The sequence below is a fragment of the Cervus elaphus genome, chromosome 4, assembly GCF_910594005.1.
Source record: "Cervus elaphus chromosome 4, mCerEla1.1, whole genome shotgun sequence".
NCBI classification, from domain to species: Eukaryota; Metazoa; Chordata; class Mammalia; order Artiodactyla; family Cervidae; genus Cervus; species Cervus elaphus.
Genome location: NC_057818.1, coordinates 25,453,454 through 25,477,996, shown reverse-complemented (window position 1 = coordinate 25,477,996; position 24,543 = coordinate 25,453,454). Strand labels below are relative to the sequence as shown.

At 57.2% G+C, this 24,543-nt stretch overlaps 1 protein-coding gene across 2 annotated transcripts in view; it reads left to right on the top strand.

Annotated features, from left to right (window-relative positions):
- The window catches only part of GNAO1 (G protein subunit alpha o1), a 176,618-nt gene that overhangs the window by 136,290 nt on the left and 15,785 nt on the right, over window positions 1-24,543 (top strand). For both annotated transcript variants that reach the window (XM_043898519.1, XM_043898521.1), the window contains exons 4-6: window positions 13,455-13,615; window positions 19,319-19,447; window positions 21,199-21,328. In XM_043898519.1, the coding sequence (XP_043754454.1) occupies window positions 13,455-13,615; window positions 19,319-19,447; window positions 21,199-21,328 (420 nt within the window). The remainder of the gene's footprint in view (window positions 1-13,454; window positions 13,616-19,318; window positions 19,448-21,198; window positions 21,329-24,543) is intronic.

Here is a 24,543-nt window from a genome sequence, read left to right as displayed (position 1 = left end):
GCACCTTCACCCTCCATGGACTCCTGCTCAGATAGGAGGCAGGCTGTGGCCACAGGAGAATCCCAAACCCAGGGGCCACAGGAGGGCCAGAACGCAGCCCACCTTCTCACTGAGCCATGTGTGTTAGTCACTTGGTCGTGTCCAACTTTCCGTGACCCCAGGGACTGTAGCCTGCCAGTCTCCTCTGTCCATGGGATTCTCCAGGCAAGAGTACTGGAGTGGATTGCCATTTCCTTCTCCATCACTGAGCCGTGAGGCCTGAGGAAAACTTCCTTTTTCTGATCCCAAGGAAGGTGCCGTGTGGATGGGCCTCTACCCTGGCCAGGGCTGGGGGAGCAGGGCATGGAAACGGGTGAGAGGGGAGAGAGAGAGAAACCTGAGCCTGGGTGGCGCTTTTGGCGCCCGCTTTGGCACCCTGACGGTTCAGAGCGTGAGGCCAGGCCCTGGGGGTATGGGCTCCGTGGCTGCCCCTCTCACTCAGGGAGCCCCGTGCTGCTGCTCCTCAGCATCGGGTCGAGCTGGGGCCCGGACAGTGCCCGGTGGGCACCTGACTACCCCGCCGCGCCCAGGTCTGTGCAGCCTTGTCCCACCCTGCATTGTGGTGCCCATGACGCCCCGCTGTCCACATCAGGTGGTGAGACTGGCCGGGGCTACGTGGAGAGGGGAGGCCTCCCACCCTGATCCCCGCCTCAGAGGAGGCTGCCGAGGTGGAGACCCTGGGCTGAGCAACTCGCTGGGGGCCAACTTCACATGAGAGACAGATACCCCCTCCCCTTGGTGGGTGCTTCACTCAGCCCCCAGCCTCCCCCGACCCTGCACTCCTCTCGTGGTTAGTGCTGGGCATGAGGGAGCTGGCAGCCAGCCTGGCCTCGCCGTGCCCTCCCCCTCCTGCCCGCCCAGGGTGGCCCCTGGAACCTCTGCTGGGGCACAGCCGCGGGCACCGCCCTGCCTCGCTGTGTTTTGGTTGACCTGCCTATTTGTCACCCATGTTTTTTACACCTGTCGCCATCCCTCCTGCCTCATGTAAACACTGCAGCATCAGCAGGCTGATGCCAGTCCCCAGGGTGGGCACCAGCCGGGCCCCCAGGGAGCTCCAGCCCCTTAGCAGCAGGGCAGGGCAGAGCAGGTGATGGCAGCAGGTGTGGAAGTATGAAAGTCCTAGAAGATAATATAGGAGGCAACCTCGATGGCCTCGGGTGTGATGATGACTACATACAGCACCAAAGGCACAGTCCATGACTTCATAAAAATTAAAAACTATTCCGCGAAAGTCAAGAGTATAAGAAGACAAGCCTTGGACTGGGACAAAATATTTGCCCCCCCCTCAAAAAAATATATATGTATGTTCAATAAAGAGCTTTTATCCAAAGTATACAAAGAACTCTAAAAATTCAACAAGAAAGCAAACAATCTGATTTTAAGATAAGCCCAAAACCTTAACAGACACCTCACCAAAGAAGGTCTATGGATAGGCAATAAGCATATGGAAAGGTACTCCACATCATCTGTTATCAGAGAAATGCAGACTAAAGCAAGAGGGAGACACCACCACACACATGAATGACTGAAACCTGGAACACTGACCATACCCGATGCTGGTGAGGATGCAACGCAGCAGCAACTCTCAGGCCTTGCTGGTGGTCCAGCCATGCTGGAAGAGCTTGGTGGTTTCTGACAAAACTAAATGTACTCCTACCATACAATCCAGCCATCATGTCTCTTTATATTTACCCAAAAGATTTGAAAGCTTATGTCTGTGCAGAAAGTCTGCACACAGATGTTTACAGCAGCTTTATTGATAAATTGCCAAAACTTGGAAGCAACCAAAAGGTCCTTCAGTAGGTGAATGGATAAGTAAACTGGGGTACAGACAATGAAATATTATTCAGCACTAAAAAGAAATGAACGACCGAGTCTTGAAAAGACGTGGAAGAACCTGAAAAGCATGTCACTAAGGGGAAGAACTTAATCTGAAATGGATCCATCAGACAGTAAAAAGATCAGTGGCTGGCAGGGGCTGGGGAGGGACAGATGAATAAGTAGAGCACAGAGGATTTTTAGGGCAGTGAAAATACACTGTATGATACCACAGATCATGGTACTTACAGATACACGTCATTATGCATTTGTCTACACCCATGGAATGTGAGTTGGAACAAACTTTGGGAGATAGTGAAGGACAGGGAAGCCTGGCGTGCTGCAGTCCATGGGGTTGCAAAAAGTCAGGCACGACTTATTGACTCAGTAGCAACAAGAGTGAAACCAAAGGTTAACAACAGGCTCTGGGTGATTATAATATGTTGGTATAGGTTCATCTTTTTTTTTTTTTTTAAGTATACCATTCTGGTGAGTGATGTCGGTAATGGGGGAGGCTCTAGGGTTATATGGGAAATCGCTGTACCCTCCTCTCAATTAAGTCTTTTTAAAAAATCCATTGGTTTACTTTGCTCTTTGAATGGGTCACCATGCCAGATTTTTGACATCATTTTGATCATTTGGAAAACAGTGGTTCAGAATTATGCACATCTTCCAAATGGTGAAGCTTTTCAACAGAGAACATAAAAAACTCGCATTTGTTAACATCAGTGTCTGTCTTACCAGAAAAGTCTTCAGGTGTTGGAAAGCTGTCAAACTTATGGTGTTAAATGTAAGCTTTCCAAAATTCTGGTTCTTCCCTTGGAAGCTGGAATTTTTTTCAATTTGGTAGCAAATTTGTTAGGTGTTTTCCTTGAAGCGATAGGCTAGCTTGATATTTTAGAAACTGTCTTCCAGAGACCAAGTCTGAATTACCTATATTTGTCTGCCGGCCATTCTTTCAAGTTAAAGTGGTGTCTTCTGAAAGAAAGGAACCATTTTGGCTGGCAGGGCAGCCTTGCACGTGCCTTCCCTCCAGACAAGCGTCACCTGCAATTTGCAAGACCCTCCCCATTTCATCAGAGAATATGAAAAAGACGTGTGTGCCACAGTAGAGCTTGTGATTCACAATTTTGACCGCTTCCTCAGGGACAGTCTTTGTTCCTTAATACTTGTCTATTTTGGGCGGTATCAGGTCTTAGTTGCGGCATGTGGGCACCTCTCCAGTTGTGATGAGAAGGCCCCAGAGCACAGGAACTAATTGCAGAACACAAGCTCAGTTGCCCTGGGGGCATGTGGGATCTTTGTTCTCTGACGAGGGGTCAAACCCACGTACCCTGCATTGGAAGCACAGAGTCTTAACCCGCTGGCCCACCAGGGAGCTCCCGTGGACATTCTTAAATGTCTTGGAAAACAAGCATTGGTTTTACTGTGACTGCACGGTGGCAAAGAGGAGAACGGCAGTTCGTATAGTTTGGTGCCCCTGCTTCCTGCTGAAGGGTGCCGTTTTGTCTCTCATCAGTTCCGGCATTAATACCATTGGAGAGGCAAGTAACATCGTCAAAGAGTTAGGAAAACAGTTTTGATCTTAGGGACCTCTCAGAGACCCCCAGGGGTGTGAGAAGCACTGATCCAGCCAACCCTGTCCTTGTTCCTTTGAAGACAGAGGCTCTGAAAACAGATGAGACCTGCCCAGGGTCAGAGCATGGACCCCTGGTCCACTGCCCTGGGCTGTGTCCCTCAGGTCCTGAAGGCAGGTGACGTGCTCCTTGTCAAGCAAAAACATCATCTCATCACTTTAATGGATGGTGCCGGAACTGAGGTCGCCACTGAGGAGACAAGGAAAGAGAAGGGGATGTCAGCAAATAAGCCTGAGGAGAGGAACCATCCACCACACTCACTGTCCCCACGACCCCCCGGCCTCCCATCACCCTGCCATGTGCACACTGCTCCAGCTTCCGTCTTTTCTCTTCCATAATTGTGTGTTAATATCTCACAGCCGAGGCGGCTCTAATTAAACTGCTCAGCATCATCACTGTGTGTTCTGAAGAGCTAAGCTCGGCCATTATCACTTGTCTTTCCCTTTGACTGAGCTCTCTGTGTGGGTAATTTCATTCTGCCCTTGTTCATTTCTTAGAAACTTAGCCTATCCAATTTTAGTTCTCTTCTCCTGTCTTAGAACATTGAGCTTAGGAGAAAGGAGGCAGAGGGCGAGGATGTGGAAATGTCTGCCCCACTCACCTTAGGATTTACTTTGGCCTGAATAGAGCCTGCTTGGTGCTTCAGCTGTCCTCCACGCGCCCCCAACCCCCGGCCCCCGTTTAGAAGAGCCACACAGGAACATAGACTGAAGGTCTGGACCCACCCAGGGGAGAAGGGCACCAGGAGAAAGTGGCACCAGGTGATGTGGTAATTAGGGTCTTGGACAAGCGTGCATCCACACTCCATCCTCGGGATCTGAGGTGATCAGAAGCCTTGGTGACATAACCACACCACCACCCCTGAGCACCTAGGACAGCCGCCATCCTACACCCCCTGGCTGTGCCAGCCACCCACCCAGGACACCCCCCTGTGCTCTGGCTGGCCATCACCTCTGCAGTCCCTGCTGCCCCCTCCCCCATCTACACTGGCCTCAGAGTCACCCTGCCCCATACCCGCCAGTCTCACCCCAAACCTCTGCCAGGGTGGCTTTAGGAGACACACACAGCAGCTTCACCTAAGAACCGCAAAGCTGGCAAGAGGACTGGGGGCCCGAAAATGTCCCTGGCCCCACCCTCGGGGAGTGTTAGCATCGGCTGCCCCTAGCCTCTCCCCTGGGGGTAGGAGGTCCACAGTTCACGCTGGGCTCCGTCTGTGTGTGGGCTTGGGTGCCGTTCTTCATTTCATGTCTAAGGGCTGCGTGGACTCTGAGCCCACCGTTGTCCACAGGCCCTGTTGATGGTCCAAGGGGTGTCTGATGCCCCCGGCAAGGCCCTCAGGTCCCCCTTTAATTCCCCCCTCAGAGAAGGCCAGTCTCTGAGCCGTGCCTGCCTTGTGGGCACAGCTGACCCAGACGGCCTGTCTTCCAGACGGACCCCTCTCGGCTCCCCCTGCCAGCAGCAGTGTGCCCTTGTGTGGCCCTCCCTAAGCGGCTGCCTCCTTGGAGGAGCCTCCCTGACTCCAGAGCTTGGTTGATGTGTCTGTGCCCCCACCGACAGCAGGCTCGGGGCGGGGAGCGGGGAGGCAGTTTCCAGCCCCTGCTGTCCGCCGTGTCGCCAGCACCCAGTCCTGGGCTCAGCCAGCCTGCTGAGCAGACATGCACTGCTGCGGCACTGGTCCTGCTGAGCTTGGGCCAGGGCCAGGGGTGGGAAACCACACCAGTTACAAGGGCTGCCACAGGGCTTCTGAGTGGAAACTTTTAGGTGTGTGAGAGCTGGAATTCAGGTCAAAGTCACCCCCACCCCCTCTCCACCCCCACACCCCCTGGTTCTTGAAGATACATAGTAAACCAGCGGGAAAAGCTGCTTCTATAAACAATTGGAAGATCTAAGGGTTTTGAGACTGAAAAGGGTGTGATCCTTCAGAAAGTGAGATTCTTGGGACTTACCTAGTGGCCCAGTGGTTAAGAATCCACCTGCCAATGCAGGGGACGTGGGTTTGATCCCTAGTCCACATGCTTCAGGGCAGCTAAGCTTATGCACCCCACAACTAATGAGCCCGCATGCTGTAGAACCCACGCTCAGCAACAATGAGAAGCCCACACACAGCAGTGAAGACCCAGCACAGCCAAAAATAAATAAGTAAAAATTTTTAAAAGATTGATTAAAAAAAAAATAACAAGTGAGGTTCTTTAGAAAACCCAGTCTTCTCTCCACCTCTTCAGAGGCAGCCTGGGCCCCAAACAGAGAAAGCTCTAAGAGGGGCTTAGGACAAATACATCCCGGTGGACCCAGCTGGAGGACTTGGGAGAGTCTTCCTTTACAAGGCCCTGGGCCCCTGACAAAGACCAGGCCTTGGGACAGAGCGAGGGGCTGTCACGGGGGAAGTTCTCCCCCGATGTGTTCGGGGCTGGGGAGAGGCAGGCCGTCTCTCCCTATGCCTAAAGATTTCTCTTTCTGGTGAACATGAAACTTCCTAAGGCGGGGACCCCACTGGGTTAGTGGGTATACAGTGGATAAGGGGGTGACTGGGTGGATGAACGTGGGTGGGTGGCTACACAGATCAAAGAGGAGTGAAAGGAATGAAGAGGTTGCACACGTGAAGAATGAAGGGATGGACAGACGCTGTGGAAGGATAGACAGGAGGCGAGGGGGTGACTGGGTGGGTATGGAAGTGAGTTGATAGATGAACAGGGTGGCTGATGGGCGATGATGTCATGGGTGGGTGGATGCATGACGTTGGGGAGGTAGGTACCCTGGATGGGGCCGTGGGATGTGTGGATGGATGGCTGGAGAAGGGATGGGGACAGCCGAAAGGAGGCGAGATTAGAAACAGCAGCAAATCCCTGGTTCTGCTCTTGGATCTTTCCGGGGAGACAGGAAGGTTCCCTTCACTGAGACAAATGGTAGACCTGTGGGGTCCTCCAACTCCCCTAAAGACCCTGTCTGTGCCTGACAGTGTGCTCCAGGTACAGGCCTTTGCTAAATCCAACCAAAGAAAGAGCCCCATGCATGCCCAGCCCCCAACTGCTAATTGCCTATAGTGCCCCAGGTTTTGCCACCAACAAAAAACACCCTTCACGAATGTCTAAAGTACCTGTGGGGGGACCATGTCCCCTGAGAGTCACAGCTCGGGAGCCGTCTGCCAGCCCAGGGCCAGGGAAGCAGGGGTGAGGGAGTGTGCCCCTCTCTCCCTTACCCCAGCGGCAGCAGCGAGGAAGGGAGAGACCAGGACCACAGCGTCTCCTGAGATGCTCAGATCTGGATGACGTGTGCAAAGTGCCTGGCAAGGTGCCCCCTGCCATTCTCCACCTGCTGACCTTGCAGCGCACAGGCTGGGCCTCCAGCATCAGGAGTCTCAGCCCCTTTCACTTGAGGAACAGAGTCGGCAACCACGCCGCCCGCCTGGCCCTGCCCTGCCTGGTCTCTTGGGCTGGGCTTGTGCAGCAGCCCTGCGTCTCCTGTTGGCCTGTGCACTCCTGCCCCCTGGCGGGAGCTGAAGCTACTGCAATGCACGTGGCAGGACGGCAGGATGGCGACTTCCTTTGCAACCCGAGGACTGTGTGTGTGTATGTGTGCGTGCCATGCACGCTCTCACAGTTCACTTGGCCTGAAAGATTAGAGGAGGAAAACTCTGAAAGATCCAAAGAAGCTCCTCAAACGGAAGGGGTTATTATTATAATTACTATGATTATTGTTATCAAGATTATCCTGCTTGCCTGAGAAGTCTTGTACAAAGCGGGCTAATTTTATGTCAGCTTGTTGTTTGTGTCTCAGAGACCTCATCTTTGCTTATAATAACTAACATTTGCAGGGCTCTTTATGTTGCAGAGCTGTGTGGCATCGATTTAGCCTTTCATCTGCGCAAACATCCCGATGAGGTGGGAACTAAAAAGAGCAGAGGCTCAGGGAGGTTAAGTGGTCTGTCCAAGGTCACACGTCTAAAAAGCGGCAGAGCCAGGATTGAACCTGGGTCACCTGACTGAAAATCCCTATTCGCTTTCCCCCATATCCTTTGCATTTTGTCTCTTGAGAGGGAAAGGCTCTTTTACATACTTTAGCTCTAAGCCCCTTTGCTCAGAAGAGAGGGGAGGAGTTTTGCAGACCCAAGTGTTAATCATGCACTCGGCCGACCCAGTTTCAGAGGATGCGTCCACGGTGGGCGGAGGGTGGGCGGCAGTGGCGAGGACTTGCAAGGCCCTGCAGTGCCTGCCGTGTGAGCAGGTGTGTGTGGTATTGGTTGCTAGTGGCTCAGCCAGGCTGATTCCCGCTTCCCTTGGTCACCACTCACCCCATATTCACCCCTGATGTGACCAGCCACATCTCTGAGAAGGGTGGACAGGAGACACTAGGCAAGAGAAGTGGGTGCAGGGGGCTCTCTTGTGGTCCAGGAAGTGGGAGACGGGCAGGGCCATGGGAGCCCCTAGCCTTCCTTGTACTATGGAGATGGCTTTCAGGAAAGAGAGCCCCTCAGCCATGGACACCAATGGGCAGCCCCACCACCTGGCCCCCGCATTGTGGGCGCTGCTTCCCAAGTACACTTATGGCCAGTCCCCAGGAGCCCATGTCCTCTTGGTGCAGGGGGCCTGGCCTGTCTGCTGCAGGGGGGGTCCCCTGTGTGCTGCCAGTTCAGGGGGGCAGCTGCCCTCATCACCTCCCCAGAAAACCTGCTCCCCAGCACTGACCCAGGGCAAGCCTACTTCTGGGAGGCACCCTGGCAGAGCTCCCCAGCCCCCTCAAATGCTGGAGGTGCCCCCTGTCTCCAGGCGCTGCTTCCTCTCCCTCCCCACCCCTTGCTCTGCTTCCTCTCCCTCCCCACCCCTTGCTCTACCTGCTTATGGATGGGGTGTCCACAGGGACATCTCTACCGTTGTGGGGCTTCCCAAAAATATCTCACCTCCACCTAGGGCAGCTTCAGGGCATGTATATGTCAACATTCATGTGTGAACATTAAGATATCATTTAGCCAGAAAGCTTATACCGGCTCTGATAAAAAGAAGTGTTGATGCTGATTTTAAATCACTGACCTGGTGAGAATCCTGCAGGTGGCCCTGAGAGTTAGTTACAGCCACTCCTGTGCCCCGAGCCTCCCGATCCAAAACCCATCAGAACGGCATCTTGCCTGCAGTTCACAGTCAGAAACACAGGGTCCCAGACACGCCTTTCTCAATGTCTCACCCCTTCCCATGACCCCACCCTCCAGGCATCCCGAGGGCAGGCAGGTTGGCCTCCTAGTCTCCTGGGTGGCTGGGGAGGTGGGGCACAGCCCGGCCCGCCCCTCAGGCCGTCCTGTGCTGGCATCCTCTGTCTGCTCCCACGACAAGAGGGAGCCCTGTGAAGAAAGTGATGAGACTGCCAGGCTGGTTTTCAGGGGAGGACGCTGAGCCTCAGAGAGGTTAAGACCCTACTCAAGCCAGGAGCCCAGTTGTGGATGGAGCCTTGAGCCTGTGGCCTGAGCCCCCCAAAGTCCACACGGAATAAACTAGAAGCCCAGGGCAGGAGTGACCTAGGTGCTGTGGGAAAAGGAGGAAGACTTGTTGGGGGTCGGGGGGGGCGTGGGAACTGGACGTCACAGCATGGGCAGCCCCAGCAGGCGGACAGTGGCGGCCGTGGAGGGCCGGGCACACTGGGCATTTTGTACCTGCTGGACCCATGCCACGGGCTTGTGCATCTGAGGAAACGTGGCGTCTCGCACACGCACTGGGAGCGCCCTCCGCCCCTCTGCCCCTGGGGGCCGTGGAGGAGAGAAGGAGGAGAGAAGGGTCCGCTCCCTCACCGCTGCGTCCCTGGCCCTGGGCCGGCAGACAGCTCCCCGACTGTGACCCTCAGTGGAAGTGGTGCCCCACAGGGGCATGTTAGACACTTGAGAGCTGCCTGTGGCAGTGGCAATAATTGGCCTGGGCCTGCGGCGTGTGACAGCGCCCACCGTGACGAATGTCCTGCACTCAGCCCACCATGCAGGGACCGCTGGGCACGGCGTCAGTGGACAGCCTCCCTCAGCTCCCGTGTAGCAGTGTCTCCAGGAGCCCAGCAGATAGCCCCTGGGACGTGGCCAGTGCCCCCAACACGTCTTGGTGCTCCCCCCATAGGAAACAGCACAGCACGTGGGCCTGTGCATGTGCCCAGGGCGTGGTCCATACAGGAAGAGGGGAAGCGAGTCAGATGCCAGAGGAACTGTGTGGACTGCAGTAATGGGAGGGGTCTGCCTGGAGGACGTGAGCCTGGTACTGGCCTTAACACACCAGGAAGTGTAGCACTCTTTGAGGCTGTTGTGCAGAAGTAAACCAACCAAACAAAAACACATCCTCAACCAGGTTAAGAAAGAGTCAGAGGATTGATTGATGGAGGTGACTGGAAAGTCAGAGATGTGTGTGGCTGCAGGTACAGCTGGATCCAGGTGTTGATGTGTCACTGGGACTTGGGGTACCTCCTTCTTCCAGCCCTGCTTTCCTCAGGGATGGCTCCACATTCAGGTGGGCCCTTCCTTGGAGGGTCTCTCCTGATAAGTTATGCAGGTGTCCTGGAGCTGGTCAAGTTAGTCTCACTTGACAAATTTGGATTCTTTGTCCACCCGGAACTGTTCACTAAGGGCAGAGGGATGGATTGGCCAGGCCCAGACTGTGTGTCCACACCAAGACCATGGGACAGGGGCCACCCCACCCAGACTGCTCAGGCTGGGGAGGAGTGCTCCCCTTCAGGGGAGCAGAGGCTCTGTTGCCAGAAAAGGAGGGACTGGAAGCCCCACCGGTGGAGGAGGCAGCCGTCCGGCAGAAAAGGATGCAGATCAGAGGGACTGGGCCCTCCACAGCCACCTGGAAGCTGGTGGCCGCCACCAGTGGGACCACGGGGTGTGTTTTCTACAGAAGCTCACCCCAGCATCCTCCAGTGAGCAAATCTGCACAGGTGGGGCTGCCCTGGTCCATGCGTCTGCTGTGTCACACCCCCTGCTGCCAGGACAGCTGGGCATGCTCTGACCAGTGAGAGGGGCAATGCGTGGGGGCTGTAGCTGAGAGCAAGGTGTGGGAAAATGCGCCACCCCACCCCCGGCCCAGGAGGGGACCCGGGGACAGGCAGGTCAGGCCCAGTGTGAGCCCCACCCCCCAGGGCCCTAAAGGCAGGAAGACAGAGGGACAAGGGGCCCCCTCTGGCTCTATTAATTGCTTGTTAGCTTGACCCCCACAGGGCTGGCCAGGCCTGGCAGCCACCGCAGTCCTCCAGGTGCGTTGGCATGACCCCTCCTTCCTGCCACCCTCACGCTTCCTTCTTTCTTACCCATTGCCCACACCTTTGCTCACGGTGGTGGGGGTGAGGGGCTGGGCTGGACACCAGTGTCTGAGATGCAAGTCCAGGGCTGTCTCCTGGAGCACAGTAGGGGTTAACCCTGGGTCCAGGCTCTCCCACTTAGTAGCATGTGACCTTGAGCCTCAGTCTCCTCATCTGTTAAACAGGATGGCTCCCTGGCAGAGCTGCTGCTGTGGTTGAACTAGGCAACACTGTTGTTGAGACGGACGAGATGAGAAGACTTGGGAGAGAGAGGGTGGAGTAAGAAACTGGGGTCATGCCTGATAGTAAAATGCCGAGGATCCGTTCATCTCACAAATACCGCAGAGCACCGACTGTGTACAGAGCATTGTGAGATGGGGGTGCCCCGAATAATCAGAAAGCCGAGGGACAGGCACACGCAACACCAGCTGTGACGTGTGGTGTGGTTGATGCACCGTGGGGGCAGACTCTACCTGGGGGCATAGAGGAGGGCTTCCCTGAGGAAGTGACTTAAGATGGAGAAGGGCAGAGCCAGGGGAAGGATGGTCTGGCTGGGTGGAGCCCCCTGAGGTAAGATGACCCTGACTACCTGGGAACAGAGGAAGGGCTGTGTGCTTAGAGGACCAGGAGAGGGGAAAGGTGGGAGGAGGGCAGAACAGAGAGCAGCCAGGCCGGGGCCTTGGAGTCCACGGTAAGGAGTTTGGAATTTAGGGATAATGGGAAGCTAATGAGAGTTTAAACAGAGAGAGTTACTGTATCCATTAGAATTAGGTTTGACTGTGAATACCTGAGACCTAGAAAACAGTGATTTAAATGAGATAGAAATTTAATGTAAATGTTTAAAAAAAAAAATCCAGAAGTTATGGTGTCCACAAAGTTGTCAAGGACCTGACTGATTTTAGATCGCCAGCCCACTGTCCCTCAGGTATAGTATAGACCATATCTTCGTGATCCATGATGGCTGCTAGAGCTCCAGCCATCACAGGTTTCAGGAAGGAGGAAGTGAGAGGAGGGGGTGCACCTTCCCTTTACAAAGCCTTTTCCAAAGACCTCACTATACTTGGGTTGACTTCTCCATAGGTAGAATTGGTCACATGGTCACATCTTTGCCACAAGCAAAACGAGGAGATGCAATCTTTAAGTTGGTTATCAGTGTCCCCAGTTGAAAAATGGGGAGTTCTTTTTCTACAGCCTCCCTGCTGACTGTGGTGTGGAAGACAGACTGAAGAGAAGCAAGAGACAGGCAAGGAACCCTTGGGAGGGGGGCCAGGGACAGCCAGGAAAAGACAGGGAGTGGCTTGGACTCAGGGGTGTCCCGGAGGAGATGGGGAGAAGCGGATATAGCGATGGAAGTGGGTGACTTGAATCTTAGTGGTTGGGCCGATGGTGGTGCCATGCGCTGAGCTGGGGAGACCGGAGAGAGACAGAGCAAGGGCCAATTGAGAGGTGTCGCCAGCACAAGACCCCCACCACCGCCACACCTCGGTGATGGGAAGGAGCCAGGAGGACAGCTCCAGGCCGGCCTTCCCCAAACCGTGCACCGCATCCCACTGGAGTGCGGTTCCCAGGATTCCACATCAGACAGAGGAGCACCAACCAAGTGGCTCTAAGGCCCAGGGTTCTAAACCACGCCCTCTAATGGCCTGGCTGAGGCATAACACGGCTCTAGGTGGGAGGGTGTCTCCCCCAGCAGGAAGTCTGGCCCTGCCCACCACCCTCTGGTCCCGACTCCCTTCTCTGCGATCAGGCCAGGCAGAAACCTTGACAGTGGGGTCCAAAGGAAGAAGTTTGGGAACCTGGCCAGGTTTCTCCCTGTCATTCCTCACACGGGTGAGCCTTCCCGAGGTCACGCCGGCACAGGGAGCAGCATCGCGTGTGGGCCCTGACTCACAGGCCTGTTTTTAGCCCCAGGTGGAGGCTCCACCCCTGCTCACCCACCCCTGCCTCCCTGAGTCACGGCCTGCCTAAGGCACTCAGCACCGGGGTCCCAGGGCCAGCTTTCCGGTGGCTGCCCGCAGGAGAGGCTCGGGTGCTGGAGAGGGGCCGGGACTCAGGCTCTCCTGGTGGGAGACCTGGGAATCCGAGGGCTGGGGTCTGTGGGACGCTGACCCTAGGGAGCTGGGTCTGGGCTGGCGTCAGGGGCATGGCCTGCTGGCCTCCAGGCCAGTTACAGCTTCCTTCCCAGGGCAGGCAGGCAGGAGGGGACACAGTGCCTGCACCTTCACGTTGACATGCTGCATTGGACAGGCCCTGACGCGTGGATAGATACTGAGCTGGACAGCTCGATTCTGAAAGTTTCCACGGAAGGCTTTGCCCCCACATACCTTGGTAGAGACCCATGGACACAGAAGCCTGGCAGGCTGCAGTCCATGTGGTCACACAGAGTCAGACACGACTGAAGCAACTTAGCATGCTCACAGGAACCTTGGCAGAGAGTATTTGTCAGCTGTGCGCCTCCCAGGTGTTGACCTTGCCCCCTTCCTTCATGTCTTTCCCACCCCAAAGGCCACCTGCAGATTTCCGCCTCCTGCTCACTTCCTGCGCCATGAGCCGTGGCCTGCGGGGGAGGGGGATGTCTGTCTCTCTTTGCTCTCTTGGAGGGTGGCGGGGTTCAAAGGACTCAAGAGTGGGGTCACCGACCAGTGATCATTGTTGTGCCCACAAATAAAAGACTCTGTCTGTGTCCTCGTCTCCTCATAGGCCGATGCCAAGATGGTGTGTGACGTGGTGAGTCGGATGGAAGACACAGAGCCCTTCTCTCCAGAGCTGCTCTCTGCCATGATGCGACTCTGGGGCGACTCGGGGATCCAGGAGTGCTTCAACAGGTCCCGGGAGTATCAGCTCAACGACTCTGCCAAATAGTGAGTGTCTTGGGCAGGCGGGAGGCCACCAGTGGGGCAGCGATGTGGTGTGGAAGGGTCTGGGGGCGGGGGCTGTGGGGCAAGGAGGCGTCCTGGGCTGAGGTTGAAACCGCTGTGAGATACTTTGCGTTGTGTGTCAGGAAGGAAGGGGCATCGCCTCCTGCCCATCCCCTGCCCCCCAGGATGAGAAGGAGGCCAGGGGAGTGGGGGGCATGAGAGATAGCCACCAGCAGGGCTCCCAGAGGGCCAGGGCCATCACCTGCCTGCCCTGGAGTGGGCCGGGCCCCACCAGAAGGAAGGTTTTAGTGAAGCAACCTTTTTTTTCCTCCTGGAGAATCCTTGACCCCATTTAAGTACAAATCAAAGGTAACATAGGCAGAAAATAACTTACATGGTTTTCATTTTGAGAAAATAATAAGCTTTCCATTCCTCTATCTTTAAAAATAAGGAAAATGTAACCCATCAGAAAAGTGAAATAAATAGTCAGGCATACGCTTTAATACTGCATTACAACTAATAAGGAGAAGTAGAGGACAGAGGGGAGGGAGCGACCCCCAGGGCAGGGAAGAAGGGGGGGTGAAGCACTGAAAGCCAGAGACAGTGGGTGGGTAAGACAGGGGAGGGCAGAGGGGTGACCCTTCCTGTGACCGCGGGGTCAGTCACATGACTGCCCACTGCAGCCTAGTCACTCCAGGCGTCTGGAGGTTTACATGTCCGTGGCCCCTGGATCAGGGGCTCCAGGGGATGATCCTCAGTGGTCAGAGATGCGTGCTCTGTTCGAAGACACTGGGATTGCGTTCCAGCTTTCAGGAAACACACCCACATTTACAGACTCGTGCCCAGGTTTTCAGTGGGCACCTCTGGGCTTAAACCCCACTGCATTAGGACACACGTGCTCCAACACTGATCTGCTCAGCCTCCTCTTAGCCAGGGCCCCTTCGCCCCCCAGGACACACCGGCAATGTCTGGAGAGGTTTTCAGTTGTCTTGACGAGGGTAGTGGTACCGGCATCTGATGGGTAGAGGCCAAGGATGCTGCTGACTTCCTAGAGATACATCGTGCAGCCTCCACAGCAAAGAAATACCACACCCACAGTGTCAGTAGCACCGAGAGTAAGAAACGCTGGTCTCCATGGTGCTGATGAGGAGGCTGGTGCCGAGAAGGCAGCCTTCACTAACAGACACTGGGACATGGCCACTGACCATGAGGACAACTGGTAAACCAGGGACTTGTCTTCCCTGCTGTACACACCTCGATTGTCCCGGGGGCAGGCGCGTGTGTCCTGTGAGTCCCAGGTGGTAGTGACCCAGGCCCCAGTCCCTGATGAGCCCCCAGGACACCTTGGTGGCAGGGATGTGAGCCCAGAGGCTCAAGTCCACGCCTCTCTCTGTGCACTCAAATCATAGATCTCGACCCAGGTGTCCCCCCAGCCCCCAGCCAGTCAGGCCTGGAGAGGGGCCCCCTTCCTCTCCCACTCCCTGCCCCCTGCTCAGCCTCAGTCCAGACCCTTCCCATCCCCCCACTACCCTCAGGGGCACCTCAGGACATCAAATCATGCCCCCCACTTAAATGATTGCCACTTAACTAGTCATAATATCAGTCCATTGCAAAAAAAAAAATTTTTTTAACAGTATGGAAAGGTATAAAATTCATAGTGGTCTCCTCCTCCCAGGCCTGCCCCCTCTCACTGTTAACTATCTCTGTTTATTTGTCCCAGCGATGTCCAGAAAACCTGACCCACCAGCTCTCAATGGTGTTTAATGGCTGCAGCCAGTGAAAGCTGAGGAATTTAGCTCCCCTCCCCCCTTCCATCCTTCCTTCCTTCCTTAACCCTTCTCCACTTCCACCCCCAGTGTTTGGCTAGTTACAGGGTTATTTTTAGTTCCTCTGGTGGTTACCTTGATAAATTGAAATGAGAGACTTGAGTGAGTACTTGTCAACTCCCCCAGGTGAGCTGAGGAGAAGGTCCTCCACTCTCTGGGACAGGGCTCTGCGGAGGGCGGGGGGCCCACAGGCAGGTTCCGAAGGCCCTCGAACTTTCTGGTCCGGGGTTGCTTTGCTGTTGTAGTTTTAGCTGCTAGCTCTCGTCTTCTGACAGAATCTGGGGCCTGAAAGGTAAAACAGCTCAAAGTAGATTTGTTGTGACGAAGGGAGAGAGAGGCCTAACAGAGCTGTCGCCTGGCACAACTCTTGGTGACATGCACACCTCTCTCACACACACACACACACACCTCTCACACATACATTCTCACACACACCTCACACACACACACCTCTCACACACACACATTCTCACACACATCACACACGCACACACCTTTCACACACACATTCTCACACACACCTCACACACACACACATTCTCACACACATGTCACACACACACCTCTCACACACACACATTCTCACATACACCTCACACACACACACACCTCTCACACACACACATTCTCACATACACCTCACACACACACATTCTCACATACACCTCACACACACATTCTCACACCCTAGACATACACACCTCACACTCACCTCACACACACACACTCTCACACCCGACATATACACCGCACACACACAGTCACATACACCTCACACACATACCCCGCACACACACACCCCACACACACACATGCACATACACCTCACACACACACACTCACACCCTAGACATACACACCACACACACACCTCACACACAGACACACTCCCACACACACACACCTCACACACACACCCTACACACACACACACCTCACACACACATAGACCTCACACATACACACTCACACCCTAGTCATACACACCACACACACACCTCACTCACACACACACACACACTCTCACACCCTAGACATACACACCACATACACACCTCACTCACACACACTCTCACACCCTAGACATACACACCACACATACACACACACACCACACACACACCTCACACACCCTTCTTACACACACACACACACACACACCTCACACACCCTTCTTACACACACACACACACACACACACTCTCACACCCTAGACAGTGTGAGCGGCTCCCCAAGGCCCAGAGCCCAGTCACCACATGTCCCCGCCCAGCCATGGGGGGCAGGCCAGCCTGCCTCTCACGTTACTGGGAGGCTCCAGGGCTCAGGGTGAGGGGACACCATCCAGCCAAGGTCTCCCTCTGTCGTGGGTCTTTGAACATAGCCGGCATTCCCTCTCCCCTCTGAACGATGGCTCTGAGACAGGTTCCGGAAGCCCAGAAACCCAAGCACATGCCAGCCAGGGCTGTAAGAGGTAATTAGTTCCATGGTTTGGGAGGATCATTTTTCCCCAGACCCGGGTCCCCACTAAAGGTGTGACTGGCAAAGCGCCCTTCTGGTCAGAGCCTTCCAGGGTGAAAGCACAGGCGCTCACACTGACCTCGGGCCTGCGCGCTGTGCCCGCACCTCCGTCACCCGCTGCAACCTCACTGCTTGCTGCCTGCCCCGCCCTGCCCCGTACACAGCCTCTCCCCGGAGCCTGTCCAGCGCCTGCAGGCCCGGCTCCTCCTCCACGGTGGGCGTGGCCTCTGCGCCCACCGGTCCTTTGGCTGGACCACAGAGGCTCATCCCCTCGCTGCCCTCCACCTCCTTCGAATGTTGCCCTGCTCCACGCACCTTCACCAGCCACCTGATATCAAACAGCGGCCCCAGCTGGCCTCCCTCTCCTGATAGCCTGAGTCTTCCCTCCTGACACTTAGCACCTCCTGGCATGTTGTAGCTTACTTCTCTGTTAATTACCTCCTGCACACACACCCAGGAACAGAGGCTCGGGAGGTGGGGCCTGTGCCCCCACAGCACCCGGGACAGTCGGCAGGCAGGAGACAGTAGGTGCACAGTCCCCTGAGCCCCCCGCTGCCCTCCCGTGGCCGCCTCCCTGTGTGAGGCTCAGCCAGCAGAGAGACAGGGCCAGGCTGTCTGCCTACAAGAGAGTTCCCCAGCTGGGCTGGGGCCAAGACCAGAGGCTCCCAGCCCAGGTCTCCAGCTGGGGATGACAAGAGGAGGCTCCTGAAACCAGCACCGCTTCTGGGCAGAGACAGTGGGGGCAGGGGAGGGGCACGTACAGAGAGGTTGGGAGGATCTGCTTCAGGCTGAGGTCAGAGACCGCCCAGATGCCCATGGGCCTGGCAAGGAGGCTCCATGGCAGCCAGAGCTTTCAGGTCTGCTCTGCCATATCAGCCTCCCTCCTTCCACGGCGGAGAGGAGGCCTGGAGGCCTGCCTAAGAGCATAGGCTCTGGAGTCGGGCAGACCCAGCCTTAACCCCCCAGCAAGTGTCATCCTCTTTCTAAGAGTGTGGCTTCAAGCTCACCTTCCCTGAACCCAGGACCCACCATTGGCTATGTTTACTTAGGGAGCATTCTCACAAGGATTTGAGGCAGCCTGGATTGTTGGTTTACCAGTGGACACCCTCCTTGGTGGAGGCATCTGCCCTTCCCAGCCCCGCGAACATCCACAAGCTGGGGAGTCAGCCCCGCCAGGGGATCTAGGGTGGGTGATGATGAAGTTTGGCCCCTCTGTGCACAGCCTGAGACTCCCACATCACGCCATGACTCAGACTCTTGAGGTTGCTCCCCATGGGCTGTGTGTGACTCTCCCCGAACAGGGGTGGGTAGTCCATTCATTGGCCCTGTGGGTCACTGAATCTTCCTGCCAGTCTGACCAATCTCCTTCCTTCCTGGTTTCCTGGATCCCAGCCTGGCTTAGGGTTGAAACCTTAACCCGTACCAACTCCTAAAGCCTTCCCAGTGTGTGGCCTTGGAGGGCCAAATGCAGAGGCCTGGTCTATCTCCAGGGCAGGTGATGGCATGGCAGGGGCCCTGATGCCGAAGGCCTAGGTCCCAGCAAGGCCCTGACCCTGCCTGGCTGTGTGGCTTCTGGGCCTCCCTCCCAGGAGCACCAGATGGGAAGATGCAACAGCCCTCTGGTAAACCTGAGGTGTGCAAGAGGCGGGCGGAGGTGCAGAGGGCCTCTGGGAAGCACTTCAGGGTACTGTTAGGAGGTGGGATCCCAACCCCTGACTCACGGCTGGGCCAGGCACTCACCTTCATTAGAAAACCTAATGTTTTCTAATCTAGGAAATAATACATTTACCTCAAGAAATTAAGGGAGAAACATGATAATGCACAAAAAGACTAGAATCTAACTATTGCCCATTATTATTTTAAGATGAAGAAAGGACAAACAGTGTTATAAACATGCGTGTGCATACTAGGTTGCTTCATTCATGTCTGACTCTTTGGGAGCCTATGGACTGTAGCCCACCAGGTTTCCATGGGATTCTCCAGGCAAGAATACTAGGGTGGGTTGCCATGCCTCCTCTAAGGGATCTTTCCAACCCAGGAATCGAACCCGAATCTTTTATGTCTCCTGCATTGGCAGGCAGGTTCTTTAGCACTAACACCACCTGGGAAGCTCATAAACATGTTAGTCTCATTGAAAAGTCTGACCTTGTGTGAGCGAGCCTGGAACCGTGCGCGAAGCCCTTGGTCTGAGTTAGAGGCTCTGAGCGCCTGAGGCCGGGACGTGAGCTTCTCTTCCTCAGCTCCGCCCCACGCCTGGCCCTGGACGGGTGGTGCCATCCCTCCCTGGCCCGCGTCGAGGCTGGCGCTCAGGGAGGGCAGTGCCCACACCTGGTCGATGGTCCCCGTGTGCTGCCATCCCCAGCTACCTGGACAGCCTGGACCGGATCGGGGCCGCCGACTACCAGCCCACTGAGCAGGACATCCTCCGAACCAGGGTCAAAACCACCGGCATCGTAGAAACCCACTTCACGTTCAAGAACCTCCACTTCAGGTGAGGCCCAGGGAGACTCCCCAACCCCGGAGAAGGTGCTAAGACACGGGTGACACCTGCCTCTCAACCTCAGCTCGTCTGGAGCATTCCTGTCTCAGGGAGCTCTCCAGTTGGGACAGGCAGTTGGATGCGAGGAGGGACCTGTGTGTGCACCTCTTTGCCGCCAAGGTCGGGGGCTGCGGTGAGCAGAGAGGCTTCCTGGAGTGGGGCTCTGAGGAATAGGGAGGATTCAAGTGAACAAAGGAGGGGAGTCCTATCGCTGCGTGACTTCTGAGGGGGAGGACGGTGGATCACCCAGGTGGTCTTTGAAGATGTGGAGGCGTGGGGAATAAGAGTGGGTGAACCCAAGTAACCCAAGGACCCATGTCGTCTCAGAGCTGGAAAGGGCTTAGAGATCAGCTGGCCTGCTCTCTCCGGATGCATAGGGGAAACTGAGGCCTGGAGGAGCAAGTCTGTTCCTGAGCAGAGAACACAGCTCAGGCCCAGGGTCTGAGCACCATAGGCCCTGCCAGGGGGTCATAGCACCACCTGGGGCATCTTGCATGCCCTGAGGTCTGGGTGCCCCTAGCTGCCTCCACCTGCCTCCACCTGCCTCCCAGGTGTGGTTTCTGGGTGTCGGGTGGAGCAAGAGGAGAGGCCAGGATGGCCGGGACAGTAGACCAGTAGACCCGTGTGAGGCCGCTGCCTGGCCCTGCCCAGCCTGAGGCCCAGCCCCGGCCTGCTCCCACACAGACAGAGGGCTGGGGTTCTGTCTCCATCCCTGTGAGGCTACCTGAGGCATCCCCTGGACCCGAGGAAGGCAGGGATGGGCCAGGCAGCCCCACAAGATGCCCCTGAACCCTAGTCCCTCGGTCCCTCCCACCCACTCCTCGGGGCAGAGGGTGAGGAGCTGGGCTGGGGGCGCCTGGCCCACAGCAGCTGAGAGTACGTGCTGTGGGGGCCTCAGAGGCCGTCACCTGGGCCCAGCATTTCAGATGGAGAAGCGGGGTCCAAGGGAGGCAGTGACAGGACGAGGACCGGACCTGTGTCCTTGCTCCAGGCCCGCTATGGGCTCCGGCCTGCAGATGCTCTCCTCTGTTGGCAGGTCGGGGCCCAGTCCACCTCAGCAGCTGTGCATCAGGCCTGGGATCTTCACTCAGGGCGTTAGATGTGAGGTTGACCTCGCACTTCCAGGACCAAAGCCCCTCTGCCACCATCTCCCCTGACAGCTCTCATGCCCCCGGGGGATGGTGTCTGACAGAGCAGAGGCTTTGTCTGCAGACAGACCCTGGTCTCACCCCGGCTCCTGCTGGCACCCTGTCATTTAACCCCTTGCTGCCTTACTGTCCCTCCATGTGGGAGCTGCAGGTCCCTGCCCGCCTCTCTCTGTCCCTCCCAGGCTGCTCTGCGGTTTCCACAGACCACAGATGCAAACAGACATGTTCAGAAAGCCAGGGGCAGGATGTGCATGTCCCCCCGAGAGGGGGACCTCACAAAGGCGTGTCCAGCTGAGGTCACCCCTCAATGACAGCCCTGAGAGGCAGGGGCGGGTCTTGGCGTTGCTGTGGGGGACACTGCCCGGTCCTGGGACAGAGCAGTGATGGCCACCCCGCCCCGAGGATGCCGTGCTCAGCCCTCAGCCTGGAGTGAGGCTCCTCGGGAGGCTTGTGTGCACAGCAGCCTTCTTCCCCCACCCCTCAGCTCGACCAGTGTCCCCACACCTGCTGGGCTGTCCCTACCCCCCATCCCCAGCTTCTCTGTCTGCCCGACAGGCTGTTTGACGTCGGGGGCCAGCGGTCTGAACGCAAGAAGTGGATTCACTGCTTCGAGGACGTCACGGCCATCATCTTCTGCGTCGCGCTCAGCGGCTATGACCAGGTGCTCCACGAAGACGAGACCACGGTGAGTGGCCCCGGACCGCCCGGCCTCAGCGGCCCACAGCGGCTCTCGGGTGGAGCCGGCCGCGATGGTGGGGGGTTCCGTTGTCGGCTAGATTGTTCTCACCTCTATCCTGACTTCGGCCAGATGCCTCATGATGCCAGTGCAGTGAAGGCAGCCGTGGGTGCCCTGCTCAGAGCCTGTGTGCAGACGCCAGGGCTCGGGCAGCAAGGGTCTCTTCAGTAAACACAGCAGAGTTGCAGAGGCCATCAGGCCAGAACCAAATTAAGCAAATCCTAAATGAAATCAGGGTGCAGTCAAGCAAGAATGTATGTAAGACAGAAATAGCGGTTCTTAGCCCCAGCAGCCCTCCCTGAGCAGTGGACAGGGCTGGCAGAGGGTTGAGCAGTGGGCTGGGGCTCATGGTAAGTGACGGGGTGCGGGGCACAGCCTGGGTTCCCACCTTCCGTCACTGCGTCTTCAGTCTGGGGCCTCGGAGAACTGCCAGGCTGGCTTCAGAGCGGGGCCCTCACCTGCAGCAGGGGCTGCCTTTCTCTGGGCCTGGCCCTGGTTTGCTGCTAGATTCAGGGAGCACCCTCTCTGTCTTAGGGGTGTAACCATCATACCTGCCTGGTGGGGCGTGGGCAGTGGGGTGAGAATCTTCAAGGACTTGGCACCGTCTCTGGCTTAGCACTGGGCTGGTGGTCGTGTCGTCCCTGGGGGTTGTCCTGAGCCGGGGGCCCACTGAGCTGCCCACAGAGAGGTGGGCCTGGTGCGGTCTCAGGAGACAAGCATCCGCCGAGGTGGGGCTTCTGGGCCGTGGGGTCACATCCTTGGCGATCGTTAGCTCCTGTGTGTGATGCAGGCAGGGACAGACCCCTGGCACTGAGGTTTTGGGACTGGGCTCGTCACGGTGGGCCTTGAGCAAGGCTGTCTTCTCTCCGGGTCTGTCTCATCGTCGGTCCTGTCCGCTGGTCCCACGGGGCTGCTACCGAGGTCTGCTGGGCTTTGGGGTGTGGTGCTATGGGAGGAGGCACCGCCGTTCTGAGGGGTCGGGGTTATGCAGTGACGGTGCTATGGGCAGATGAGGCCAGAGCCACTGGCCGGGTGGGCCATCAGGACTCGTGCTGGCCTGTCCCCCTCGCCCTTTCTCCTTTGGTCCCCAGAACACTTCTGAGCAGGGCATTAGCGGAGCCCCACAAACCCTGCCTTGTTCCGGGGCGAGGCTCTGGGACCCCAGCTGTGCAGCTCTTTCTAACGCCGGCACTGTTCTCAGCGGCCTCAGGAGCTGTGGTGTCTAAGGCCCCGAGGCCTGGACCCACTGACCATCCCGAAGCCCAGGTCGGCTCCTGCCGCCCCCAACAAGGCACCGCGTTCAGGTGCCAGCCCGGCACATCTCTCACTGATCACTGTTGACCCTGTTTCTGGACCCACTGTTCACAGTCCGCCTGCCCACCCTGTGATCTGAGCTCCACTTGGTTCATCTTTTCTCCTTGCTATGCCTGGGAGTGGGAAACAGGGTTGGTGCAGGAAGCCGATCCTGCTGTGAGTTTGAAAGAAAACCAAGCACTAGAGTGTTGAGGGCCCCAGGCCTCTTCCTGGAGACCCGCCCTGCTCAGTCCCAAGTCCCAAGTCCCTCTCAGGAAGGGGTGCGCACTGGCCTCCCGAGCATGGGCAGAGCAGAGGACGTCGGAGCGGGTCTGGCAGCCACAGGGCCCCAAGCTCTGTGGCCCGCGGGTCTCAAGTGAAGCCGGCAGGTGCCGGGCCTCACGCTCAGACGGCCTTCCTGGTCTGCCAGCCCCCCAGCCTCTGTCAGCTCCTCACCAGCTCTCGCTCTGGAGCAGGGCCCGTTCTGCAGCGCCTTCCTCCTCGCCTTCCTACTTTCACTGTCTCTCTCCCCTGCTCTCCCTCAGCTCCTTCTCCCCCATTTCCTTGCCCTTCTTCACAAAGGCTGGGTCCGAGGACCTTGGGGAAGCTGCAGCGTGTGGGGTCGCAGATGGGCTCTTTCCGGGTTCCTTTCCACCTGGGAGAGACCAGCACCCTCTCCAGGGCTCCGGCGTCGGCTTCACCACTCAACAAGATCCCGCGGAGGCGGCTCCTTGCCATGGTGCCCGTGAGAACAGAGCCCTGGAGCTGAGCAAACGCCAGTGTGTCCAGGGCCAGGTGGACGCAGCCCGGCGTCTAGCGCCACCACTGGCACCGTGGGGCATGGCGGCCGTTCCACCTGCTCCTCTATAAAGCGGAGCCCACGGCGAGCGGCCTCTGGGCGGCTCTGAGGACCCCGGGGCTGGGGGCTTTCAGAGTGCCTGCACTCGCTCGGGACCCTTCACGCAGCAGACGGCAGCTGCGACACGACTCTGCCCAGGATCACCACTCGAGGCCAGGTGGTGGGACTCGCCTGTGCTGCCCCCGGGAGCAAGAGCTCCAGCCGCTGACCCATCCTTGGTCGTCCACCTTCCTCTCTGATCGGCCCTGCCCCGCCCTCCCAGGCTGGAGGTGGGGGGCGAGAATTGGGGCTGCCTGAGAAAAAGGTGCCTGGGGGCTCCTGGAGCTTGGCCAGGAGCTGTGGGGCTGGTGGCTGCCTGCCCACCGGCCGGCCACCCTGCCCGCCACAGCCCGGACCCCCGCGGCCCTGGGCCTCACCTGCCACAACTTCTCAGCAGCAGCACCGTCACCGCCGCCTGCAGGGCCTTAACTTGCCAAACCAAGGCCAAACCCATGAGCAGATTCTGAGACACGCTGCAATTCGGGCAGGTATGAAGCGCCTCCTTCCAGCTGAGACCGTCAGCTAAGAGTTGAAAGCAGCGGGTTCCCAGGGCACCGCCGGGTGACTTTGCTGTGAAGCCTGCCCCCATTCCTGCGTCCCACTCTCCTCACCGGCCGGCCTAGGCTGGTGCGCCCCACCTCGCCTTCCATCTCCAGCCACACGGTCCACAGCCCCCGGGGGGCCCTCCAGATGGACCGGCTTTGACTTCCTGGCCTGAGACTGGTTGAACTAATTGGGGATTTGTTTTTTTTTTCCCTCTCTTTCCTTCTCTCATGTTTTCTGGGTTTTTTATCCTCCTCTCTGTTTTAATCTGTTTTGCTGGCTTTCATCTTGGGGTTCTTCCAGCCCCTCTACTGGGAAAACAGTCTCGATAAGCAGCTCACACAGAGCCACTCCCAGCCCAGCCATGGCCCAGGCAACCCACCTGGTCCCCAACTAGACCAAGGCCACAGCAAGAGCACTCCCCCGACGC